This window comes from Perca fluviatilis, chromosome 19 (genome assembly GCF_010015445.1).
Source record: "Perca fluviatilis chromosome 19, GENO_Pfluv_1.0, whole genome shotgun sequence".
NCBI lineage: Eukaryota > Metazoa > Chordata > Actinopteri > Perciformes > Percidae > Perca > Perca fluviatilis.
Window position 1 is genome coordinate 28125373 of NC_053130.1, and position 12546 is coordinate 28137918.

A 12546-nucleotide genomic window follows, 5' to 3' on the forward strand; every position below is an offset into this window, starting at 1 on the left:
TGTATCAGTAGAAACCCGATAGTATTTCTGAATGACCGTGCCTCCCTCCCTCATGTCCCCCTGAGACGAGAGATTTCTGTATTTGGGGCCTGGAAAAAATCTTCCGATGACGTAAAATGACGATTTTTGCGTCATTGGAAGATTTTTGGGCCAGAGGCAAAGGACTACAGCCAGTAGTAGGATCTACTTCCGTATGTTTTCAACAGCCCCACAGGGGGTTGGACTGCCGAGTCTGGCCGAGGTATTCCGAAAACGGACTGTCAGCCATCTTGAATCTTAGCCTAAACAGGCTTTCGGTTTTCAGCAGAAAACATTTACAACAATTATCTGCATTCAAACTACCGGACGTGTGTACCACTGGGATACATTGGTACAGATCGGAGAATATGGAGGAAACGTTATTACAGACGCAATACTCGGCACACTACGTGAGCTTCGCCTGCACGGAGACCAGCGGTGTCGCTCAATGCCGCTAGCCGGCTAGGGGACATCCTCATCGGCTAGGTGGAAAGCTAACGCTAGCTGTCCACCTGTCCCAGCCATCCTGCAGTGTCTGCTCATTAAACAACAAGCTGGACTACATCCTCCTTCAACGAAAATCCCAAACTGAGTTCAGTGACTGCTGTGTTTTTGTTGTTGTGGAAACATGCCTGAACAACAGTGTACCGGAACCGGGACTATCCAGCTACCAGGCTGCTCTCGCCGGCCCGTGGAGGTGGGCTGTGTTAAACGGACTGGTGTAGAAATAAAATCCAACTAGCTACTGCTAACTGCTGGTGGAGCTTGTGACTGTTAAATGCCGACCATTCGACATTCCACGCTAATTCACGGCTGTGTTTATACTCCGTGTTTAGCTACACCAATGCTAGTATGCGTTAGCTGAACTTTACTGATCCTGCTTGCAAGTGTCCGCTCATTTAGACCACAAACTGGACTACATCCAACTTCAACGACACGTGAGTTCAGAGACTGCCGTGTTTTTGTTGTTGTGGAAACCTGCCTGAATAGTGTACCGGACTGTCCAGCTACCAGGCCTGCTAGCCCTCCGAGCTAGAGATGCTCTGTCGCCAGGTAAAAGAGGTGGGCTGTGTTAACACCGAGTGGCGCAGAAATGTGGTGATTTGTATCCATTTAACTGCTAACTGCTGGTGGAGTTTGTGACTGTTAAATGCCGACCATTCTACATTACACACTAATTCATGGCTGTGTTTATGCTCGGTGTTTACAGCCCACCAAGCGCTAATGCTAGTATGCGTTAGCTGAACTTTACGGAGCCTATAAAGTGTGTGTACTAAATGTAGCCTGTTTCATATGTCGTTTTTATATAATGTCGTTAAATGTGTAACACCACTTGAGTCACGATGAAACGTTGTTTCGTATATATGGTTGAAATGACAATAAAACACGCTTGAGTTGAGTTGAATGCCTCTGTCGGTCTGTCAAGCGGTAGGCGTGGCTTGGGAGTGGACTCAAAGCAACGAAGCAGGTGCATTCTGGGATTTGGTGTTTTTCATCCATATAAGACCAAAACACATTTTCTGGCTTTTCTCGGCCTAGAAGGCACCAATTTAAATTTTTTTTTCACATTTCTACTACATAAGTGACCCAATTTAAAGATATATTCAGCTTTCCAGCGGTGAAATATTCCTTTAAATCGGCTAATCATTTCAGCTGGGTAGTTTAATTTATAATAAAGCATCGTACTTTATTAACAATATTTTTCTCTGAAATGTAGCGGAGTAGAATTAGAAAGGAAAAGACTCAAATAAAATACCTCAAATTTGTACTTAAGTACAGTACTAGAGTAAATATACTTAGTTACATTCCACCACTGTGCATTTGAATTAGCCTTTGCAGATCCAGTTCTGCTGTAACATGTGCCATCTCGTTTAGTGGAAAAATATGATATAATAACTGTCTGTATGACATTAATAGGGACTTTACTCATACAGATATTTTAACAGGCTGCTCTAAAGGGAGACATAATCTCAGTGGTGTGATTGGCACACACCTCAATTTGGTGTAAGTTTTTTTTGGGGGGGGTTCTCTTTCAGTTGTCCATCTTACTGAACAGCTATGCTTCTATTTTAATCAATACAGTTGTTTAGATAAGTCACACTACGGCTGATTTTCTTAGTGGGTATTCAATGCAACGAGCTGCAGAGTATGATGCAGAAAGTTTACTTATAGAGTAACAGAGAAATGAGACTGAAGGCTTGTTAGATGCACTGCACCATGATTTATAATGCTATGAGGCAGGATTTCACACCTCAGGATTTTACAACAGTAAGTTTGTAAGTTTGCCACGGTGTGGTGTTTTTTTATTTATTTTTTTTGTACAGTATAATCTCTCGACTACAGTTTATGCTTCACAACCAGTTTATAGAGGAGGGATGTTTATAGGGACCCACAACTCTTTCAATGTCAAGTCACTGTGCTGTGAAAACGAAACAAAAAAAACCCCCAGTAATTTAACCCTGCGGATCACAGGAGTTGCTGGTCCACCGCTTCCTCGATCGCTTAGATTGATTGTGTTACCGTGTAACTTTCGAATCCGAACTAACCCTTTAAAAACACCAAAGTGACACAATAACACAAACAAACTAACTGGTCAAGCCAGCAGTAGACCAGCAACTCCCGTGTCCTGCAAGGCTGAATTATTGTTTTTCTCAAAGGAGTCTGGTGGTTTTGAAAGAGCATGGATGGAGATAACGGCTTCAGTTCCCGGTGGGAAAGCGCTGCCTGACGGCAAAGTAAAGCGGTGAAAATACTCTAAATATAGGATACACCTCAACTGATATTGATCGTTTTAGGTGGGCTTTTTTTTAGGTGACTAAAATCCATTTCTTAGCTTCCGTGCCTGAACTCCTTTCCTTAACTTAAGGGGCCGTGTTTTTTTAACGGAAATCTTCTTCCGTGGGCCCATCACGGAATGTTTTGCGATTCCGTGAAACTGCCACATATTTTGAGTTAAGGGGCCGTGTTCATTTCATGGAATTCTGTCTTTAACCGTCCCGTTATTCCCGACAATGAGCGTTTAGTTAAAGCGAGTTATATGACGCCAAAGGAGACTTTTAGCGTCAATAACAACGACAAAGGCACCTGACCAAGCGTCCATATTATACAAGACGCATTGCATTAAGTACTGGACCAGAAACATAAATGTCATTAGTTCCACCTGTGCTTTTCCTGGCATGGCAATTCAAAATGTCTGCTGTAAAAAACTGTAAATAAATAAAAACATCTGATTAATTTGCTAGCAACGTAAAGTACAAAATAGACCTATTTGTGACAGGGATGAAAAGAATAACTGGTGATGCACATCAAGCAGTCAAAGCTTATCTTGCTCTCCAGTTCACCCTCAATACAGCAGAAGGGCCTATCGTCTTTTGTATGTTATGCCAGTTCATGTTCTTGTTCATACAATTCTACTTGTCTCTTTAGTTACTAGTTTCCTCAAACGTGTTGCGGTTAATAAAAATGTGATAAGATAAACATGTGCATTGAATGGTAGTATGAAACATTTCTCCAGCTTTAAAGGGAGGGCACGAGAGAAAAAGAACCACTGCTTTAAAGTCTACTGATTCTTTAAGAATCTCAAATGGCAAGGCAAAAACAATAATTTCTATTTTTATCATAACAGGACGTATGCCTTCTGGCTCTAGGCTCAGATTCCCTGTGATTAAGCGTAACAGGTATAACAGTCCCTCCAGAAAAACGAGATTATGCCATCGCATAATTCAATGCATAATCAGCCAAAGTCAGCATATTTATGCGGGGGCCACATTTTTTCCAATACGCCGCACTTTCGCCACATAAATTGGCGATTTCCGCGCAAAATATGCAGGGCTTGCATGATTTCATAATCCCCGCATTTTCGTTGAAAAAAAGTCACATATATCTTAGCAGAAAGTTGAAAAATGTTGCGTTTACTTCACACAAGAGCAGCCATTTTCCCCTGTTGCCATGGGAACGTTATGAAGTGACGTAATTACGCGACATGAACATCATCGAAAAGCAAGGTGTTGGGGGAATCACTTTTTTTTCTGTTTATCATCAAACCGCAATTTTTGCAAGTTCCGTGAATGGGGATCCAGAGATCTCTGAGAAGGTGTGAACTACAAGGTTGTAGTTCTTAGAGTTTTCCACTGTGGCCACTCCTTCGTGGTCATTCAGCCATTTTGTACCCTTCTTACCTCCTTTCTTCATGTAGGAGTTTGGAGCAAGGGATGTGGAACTTACATGTAGGCCTGTCTTTTGTTTCAGGCGCTTTGTCCCTGAGCACATGTGCCACATGTGTGTCTTGTCTCCAGAGGTCAGTTTAATCCGAGGCCTTTTGGTTAAAATCAGGTTTAACACCACTGATGGTCCCAACACCGCAATTTTTGCAAGTTTCCACAATTTCATCACATACAATTGCATAAATATCCTGCATATTCCATTGCATTTTTTAAGAAAACGTGCCGCATAATCAAGGATTTTTGCCCGCAACAATCACAAAAAAATTCTGGAAGGACTGGTATAAGTACTCCTTCAATCCCCACAGCCATTTCACTTGTATACTCGGTCCGGGGGAGGAGGTAGTAACCCCTCAATTCACTTGGCAAAGTGTATAGTTTAGTTAGCGATATGATGGGGTTTCTGTGGTGATAATGGTGGTGATGATGGTGATGATGGAGACGATGATGATGATGATGTCTATGCTGCTGATGGGGACAGTTTGTGTTACGATGGAAGAGATGTTGATCATGCATTTGAACATGTCTGGTTACTTGTACTTTATTGTGGGTATTTGTGGCTGTGTCCTCATTCTGCCGCTTTTGTTGATGTTATTGATGCTGTGCTTGACTACTGTTGATCTTCTAGCCCACTGGTACACCCCACCACCCCCCACCCAACATCTCCCTCTGAATTGCATGACTATGTTGTTTTTCATGTATTGTACCTTGCTGCAAAACCAGCTGCCCTCTGGGGACAAAAATAAAGTTGAAAGTAACATTTACTTCTGTACTTGTGAGTCACGCTTGCTCAGGAATGAATCTATGCATCACACATCAAATCATTTTACACCAACTTGAATTTTTACCCTTTCCTTTAAATGCATTGAAATTTCATTTAATTGTATAAAGCCGGAAAGCTGGACAAAGGAAAAGCAGTGGGTATAAAAATGAACATGCTGGACTTATGTTTGCACAATTTGTGATTAGGAGCTCCGTTTAATGTAATTAGATAAATGTGTTTACATGCACTGGGTTTTAATCAGACACTTCTGGAGCTCATTGACATTTGTCGCATTACTGTGATATTAGCAGCAAAATAATTGTCATCGTTTGAGTACAGCCAATAATTAGACCATTATCTGAAAGTAAACATAGCCTGCCGTTAACATTGTCTGTCACTGTGTTTTATCTCTCGCTCACACATTTTCTGACTTTCTACTCACTGTCTCTGTCTCTAATCAGACGCCATCTGTCTGTCTCTCTTCCACATTCATCCTCTCCTTTTTTTCTCCCTCCTTTTTGGATCCATTTTCCATTAAGGGGCTGCCGACGGTCCTTGAAAGCCCGGCTAAAAGTTCTTAAAGTGACCTGCCAAATTGTACTCTTTCTCTTTTACCTCATTCACTCACCTTTTTCCAATCTCTTTCCATTAAAGGTGACAAAATCGGCTCAACCTTGGACCACCTTTCTCTCTAAGTTTTATGAAAAAAAAAGGGCTGCTCTGAGCTTCCGAGTACATTTCTGAAAGTTGGAGAAGTGACCAACTTGTATTGAAACATATACTGCAAGAGGTTACCTTCAGGCAAGAAGTTGTTAAGTCCCGTCCTGCTCCTTAGGTTATATTTTCCTGTTTTATGTCATTTAATTATTGTTTTGTCCCTTTAACTTGCGATGATGTTGAAGTTTGTTTTACCAGATTACAGTATGTAGGGTTAGCAACCCAGCTTACTAGCGTTAGCTAGCACTCTTTGGTACAGTTGTTGCCATTGTCAGCGCTGCTAAGTTCAAACTAGATGGGGTAAAAATACATTTACACACGTGTAAAGGGGTCGCTTTGAGTGGCCACAACTGAGTACAAGCCAGACATGAAAAGTTTTGTGGATAACAAAGACTGTCAGGTTTCTCACTGAGTCAATCTAGGTAAGAAAAAAAAACCTATGGAACCTGCTATGTATCAGGACTGCCATTAGATCTGGAAGTCACTGTTGCTGTTGTAGTGTGGACGTGCATGTGGCTCTTTGCCACATGCACTAAACAGTTCATTCAAAAACAAGAGATCAATCAGGATATCATGCATTTAAGTCAGAAAGTTCATCTCCCTTCAAGCCAAAGCTGCCATGCCCTGTCTGTAAGGATGAACTGCACGGCACTCAGAGCCGGCCCAAGGCATAAGCGAACTAAGCGGCTGCTTGGGGCCCCCTGGCCATGGCATGTTAATGTACGTTACTCAGCAACAGGTGAAAATAGGGGCAAGGTTGCGCGACTAAAGTTAAAATGAATTGAACTTTAACTGAGGAACGAGAAGTGAATTACCTTTATGTGTGAAAACAGCTTTATCTCACGCATCCGTGTAGTGGTTGTTGAATATATAACATTATTATATAATTTGTTCAATATATAGCATAATATCATTTTTTCACTCTTTCACAGAGGGCGCCCCCCCAATACAATGATAGGGAAAACACTCAAACCAATATTTACATAAAATTGGCATGAATAATCATAATGGTATACATGCCCCATGTGAAGCCCAAGTAGTTGCGTGAAGTCACTACCTTAATAAATCAAAAAGCAAAAGGCTATGAATCTGAACAAATTTAGGTATTGCCCTTCTCCAGCTGACCATCCCCAAAATGCACCAGAATACAGGGAATCACATCTACCAAATTCAAAATTTTCTGTGGGGGAGCACCCCCAGACCCCCCCCTCGTTGTTTGCATCCACTTTTGCACAAATAGAATAGGGGGGGAGGGTTCTTATGCATCTGTGCCCCGGGGGGACAGTAGTTCATAAACCGTCACTGTATTAATACATAACCTCACTGTATTAATTTATAATGTAACATTATTGCGTGACATTTGTGTCAATAATCGTCAAGTACAGGTGACTCCGCGTGGTGGGAGGGGGGGCCCCCAAATCAAATTCTGCTTAGGGCCCCCAAAAGGCTCGGGCCGGCGCTGACGGCACTGCTAAGTGCCCAGTCTTTGCTGCCAAGTCTATGGGAGATAAAAAGGCATTTATACATCAAAATTATCTATGCTTTGGATGTTTGCGTAAAGGACATATAACTAAAGATTGCAAAACACGGCATGCCTGTGGAGTGTGTAGCCGACGCCATCCAACCTGTTTGCATGAAGAGAGAGAGGAGAGAGTCGGTGAAACGGCAAAGAGAAGCTTCACTTCTGGTTCCAAAGAAGGACAAGCAAATCAGGAAGTCCACAAAGTTTTGTCCCATGTAGTAACTCAGAATGCTTTTGCTACCTCAAGTATTGTCCCAGTTTTTTTGTCATCTGTTAAAGAACCTCAGAAGGAAATTCTTATATATGCTCTTCTTGACACACAGAGTGATTCATCTTTTGTCTTGGAAGACCTTGTCAGAGAGCTGGATGTAGTTTCTCAACCATTACAGTTGAAGCTTAGCACAATGACTGCTGTGGACACAGTTATAGCCAGTCAAAGTGTGTGTGGTTTGCAAGTTCGAAGTTTTCATTCTGACAACTGCATACAGTTACGGCAAGCATACACACGTGACTTTATTTCTGTCGATAAGTCTTGCATACCAACCAGGACCACAGCGTCGCAGTGGCCTCACCTTAAACATCTCGTAAATAAGATGCCATTCCTTCAAGAGTGTGAAGTGGGACTATTGATTGGCTATGACTGTCCTTCAGCTTTAGCTCCCCTTGAGGTCATCACTGGTGGTGAGAATGAACCATTCGCACAGAAGACAGAGCTGGGATGGAGTATTATAGGGGCAGCTAATCCCCACTTGGATAGGCAGGGAAGTCAAATATTTGTACACAGAGTTGCAGTGAAAGAGATGCCAGTTCCATCACCCGCAGATGTCTTAAAGGTTCTGGAGTCTGACTTCAGCGAGAGGAATTCTGAGGGAAAAGGCGTCTCACAAGATGATGTGCGCTTCATACAGATTCTTAGTAAAACCATCTGGCAGAAAGAGGACGGTCACCTAGAGATGCCCCTCCCCTTTAAAGGCCACAGTTGCCCTTCATTATCTAACAATAAGAAGTTGGCCATCATTTGTCTGCAGCACTTAAAGAGGAGGCTGAAGGCCAATCAACAGTTTTATGATCATTACAAGGCATTCATGGAGGATATGATCAACAAAGGTGACGCAGAGTCAGTCCCAGAGGCCTCTGTCGGAGAGGTTGTTTGGTACATACCCCACCACGGTGTGTACCACCCGAAGAAGCCTGACAAATTGAGAGTCGTTTTTGATTGTTCAGCTAAATTTCGTGGCATCTCATTGAATGACACTTTGCTGACAGGCCCCGATATGATTAATTCCTTGCTGGGAGTTCTCTGTCGTTTCAGAAAGGAGAAGGTGGCCATCATCTGTGATATTGAAAGGATGTTCCATCAGTTCTTTGTCACCCTTGACAATCGCTGTTATCTGAGGTTTATATGGTGGGAGCATGGAGACCTTGATTGTGAGCCTAAGGAATATCAGATGGCAGTCCATCTCTTTGGCGCCGCCTTGTCTCTAGGGTGCGCTAACTTCGGCCTGAAATACCTGGCACCGAAATACAAAGCACATTATCCCTCTGCAGTGGCATTTGTCGAAAATAGTTTCTATGTCGATGATGGGCTAGTGAGTGTTCCCACAGTTAAGGATGCCTGTGAACTGATAGTTGAAGCACAAGGGTTGTGCAAGAGAGGAGGCTTACGACTCCACAAATTCAACTCCAATGAAAGTGAGGCTCTTCATTGTGTCGAGGCATCTGAAAGGGCGTCAAGCGTCGAACGCCTTGACCTCAACCCTGATTCAGTGTCAGTGGAATATGCACTGGGTATTCAGTGGCTAATTGAAAGTGATTGTTTCAGATTTAATATAACCTTGAAAGACAAGCCAGACACACGCAGAGGCATTCTATCGGTCATAGCGTCATTGTATGATCCTCTGGGCTTTGTGGCTCCCTTCGTTCTGAGTGGAAAGTGCATTCTCCAGGAACTATGTCGTCGGAGCATTGGATGGGATGATCTGCTTCCTGAGGACTTGCTCCCACGGTGGGAGGAATGGAAGGCTGGTCTCCAAGGCCTGAAAGGAGTCTGGATTCCAAGATGTTATCATCCACAAGACTTTGGCAAGATTGTGAGTGTAGAACTGCACCACTTTGCAGACGCTAGCAGTATAGGCTATGGAGCATGTTCTTACCTTCGATATAAGAATGTCCAGAATAAAGTTCATTGCAGTTTCGTCATGGCAAAGGCTAGGGTTGCACCATCAAAGATCACAAGTATTCCCTGTTTAGAACTTTCAGCTGCTGTGGTTGCAGCCAGAGTGAGCGTTCTGCTGAAATCAGAGCTAAACATGAAGATTGATGAGGAATTCTTCTGGACAGATTCTCAAGTCACTCTAGCATACATCAATAATGAAGCACGGAGATTTCACATCTTTGTGGCCAATCGTGTCCAGCTTATAAGAGAGTACACCAATCCGAGCCAGTGGCATTATGTTGATACAGAAGAAAACCAAGCCGATCACGCCTCTAGGGGACTCCGTGCATCAGACATTCTGTTAACAACATGGCTATCGGGCCCTGAATTTTTGTGGAACGAAGAGGTTTATTCGGAACCTACTTCGTCACCCGACCTGTTGGTTGGTGACCCAGAGGTCAAAACCATTCAGGCCTTTGCAATAAGAGTGAATGATTGCACGAACATGCTTGATCGTCTGTCTAGGTCATCCTCTTGGACAACACTCCTTAAGGTAGTGGCGAGAATTAAGAGACTGGCGTCTGGACTAAAGTGTCAAACTGATGTTGTGACTGTCGGAGAGCATGAGAGTACTGCCAAAGCGGTGATAAAGCTTGTTCAACAGCAAGCATTTAGTCGAGAGATAAAGGCACTTGGAACAGGAGAAAGTCTTCCACGTTCTAGTCCCCTTTTTTGCCTCGATCCCATTCTTAAAGAGGGCATACTTTGTGTTCATCTCTTAGTGAGGAATTTAGGCACCCGCGCATTCTACCCAAAGATAGCCATATCACCGAGCTTGTTTTGTCACATTATCATTCTCAATTATGCCACCAAGGTCGAAGTCAAACTCAAATGGAGCTTAGAGCAAACGGACTCTGGATCATGAGTTGCAGCAAGTTGGGTGCGAGGCTGATACACAAGTGTGTTCAATGCAGGAAGCTGAGGCGCCCGGTAGAAGAACAGCGTATGGTTGACCTGCCTAAAGAGCGCATTGAAGCATCTGCCCCGTTCACATACTGCGGAATGGACTGCTTTGGACCATTTGTCATTAAAAAGTATCAGAAAGAGTACAAGAGGTACGGCTTGATATTTACCTGTTTCTATTCTCGAGGTGTCCACATCGAAATGTTAGAAGATCTATCCACTGACTCTTTTATCAATGCCTTACGTTGCCTCATCAGCCTAAGAGGTAGAGTGCGCCAACTGTACAGTGACCAAGGCAGGAATTTCATAGGAGCTAAGAATTAATTGAGAGAAGCACTTAAACAGTGTAAAAATCAGGCTTTGGAAATGTTTCTGGTTGAGAATCAGTGCGAGTTTGTATTCAATGCCCCATCAGCAAGTCAGGCTGGTGGAGTTTGGTAGTGCCAAATACGCACCATTCGAAGTGTGTTGGATGCTACTTTGGCTCAAAGTCTAGGTAGGCTTGATGATTCCTCCCTTAGAACACTCTTTTACGAGGCCATGGCTATTGTTAATGGCCGCCCATTAACAGTAGATGGAATAAATGATCCCAACTCTGTTGAACCTTTAACGCCTAATCATCTAATCCTAATGAAGTCAAAGATAGCTCTTCCACCTCCTGGAAAGTTTGAGAGAGAGGATGTATACTGTAAAAAGCGATGGCGCCAAGTTCAATATTTGATTGAGCAGTTCTGGAGCCGACGGAAGAGGGAGTACCTTCAGAACATTTCCACACGACAGAAGTGGCACGTGGCCAGGCACAATCTCAAAGTGAACGATGTGGTCGTTATAAAGGAAGACATCCTCCCAAGGAACCAGTGGCAGTTGGGGCGAGTAGTGGAAACTTCTATGGATGGTGATGGCTTAGTGCGAAGAGTGAAAATAAGAACAGAAATCAGGAAAGTCTCCATCTAAACCTTCTGTTATAGAGAGGCCCATTCAAAAGTTAGTGCTGCTTCTTGAAAGTGAATAGTCATAAAGACACATGCACAGAGACACACGCATAATTCATCAGATTAACATAACTCAATGCGTATTTGCACAATGGTCCAATATTGTGATAGTAAAAGGTCTTTATAATTTTTAGAATCATGCATGATTTATTTGGTGTTATAATTACCATGACATGATTGGTGGGATTGTAAAGGACCACTTTGGAGTTTTAATATATGCTGTGGAGTTAATGAGTAAAATGGGTAAAATATTTGTATATGATTGACCGGAAATTCTGTGTACCCGTAATTTTGAAATGTGTCCCTTTAATGGCACCGTAGTTTTTGCACAATTGAGGATGAGCTTTGAAAGGTAGCTGGCGGGTGTGCATGGCATGCAGCTGTGTTTGTGCCTACAGGATTTTATCTGAGATTTTGTTTCTTTTATGAACTTTGAGAACTTGACGCCCGTTTCATGACGGAAGAAAGGACGATCATATATTGTTTTGCATTCCTTGGGGAGCGCAGCGAGGTACGATGGGTTTTCATTCATAGTAATTTAGAAATTGTTTGCATGTATGTATGGTCTATTTTGCTGTGTAATTAATGTTTGTTCACGTAATGAATTTTGTATCCGTGAAAACACGTGTGTGAAACGTTTGTTTGTATTTTCAATACAGTTTTCACGGTGCTAAGGTGACGATGAATTAACGAATGCTGAACGTCATGCTGGACTGGCAAACTAAATAAAAGACGCCTTATGCATCAGTCAAAACTCTCGTTTTTGGACCCAAGGGCTGTTACTGGTTTTAAAAGGATATCTGCATTATTGTTTATTCTATAATATTGTCCTTGTATAAATAAATCTATACAGCAGTTGTTTTTCCAAAATATAAACCGATGCTACCTACTAAGTATATTTTATTATTTTATTCACAAATGATGATCAACAAAGCTAAACATCCTCAAAAAAAAAGGAAACAACATACAGTACATACTTGCTTTTTCAGTCCGTTAATAATGTTGGGTAGCAGACTCTTCTCTTTCCCCAGCTCCGGTGTGGTCACGATAAAGTCTACGTCATGACCAAACTCCTTGCCCCTGGAGATAGAGACATAGCGCTGTTACTCACTTACTGTGTCCACGAAATAAAGAAAATAATTATCTTTGAGTCACAGCCCTTAACTGATGAACAGGAAAGGTGGCAGACGGAGCTA

The 12546-nt window shown here is 42.6% G+C and overlaps 1 protein-coding gene across 4 annotated transcripts in view; it reads right to left on the reverse strand.

Moving 5' to 3' along the window:
- The window catches only part of dntt (deoxynucleotidyltransferase, terminal), a 148002-nt gene that overhangs the window by 74725 nt on the left and 60731 nt on the right, over positions 1–12546 (reverse strand). For all 4 annotated transcript variants that reach the window (XM_039784816.1, XM_039784815.1, XM_039784814.1 and 1 more), the window contains one exon: positions 12328–12430. In XM_039784816.1, coding sequence (XP_039640750.1) covers positions 12328–12430 — 103 coding nt within the window. The remainder of the gene's footprint in view (positions 1–12327; positions 12431–12546) is intronic.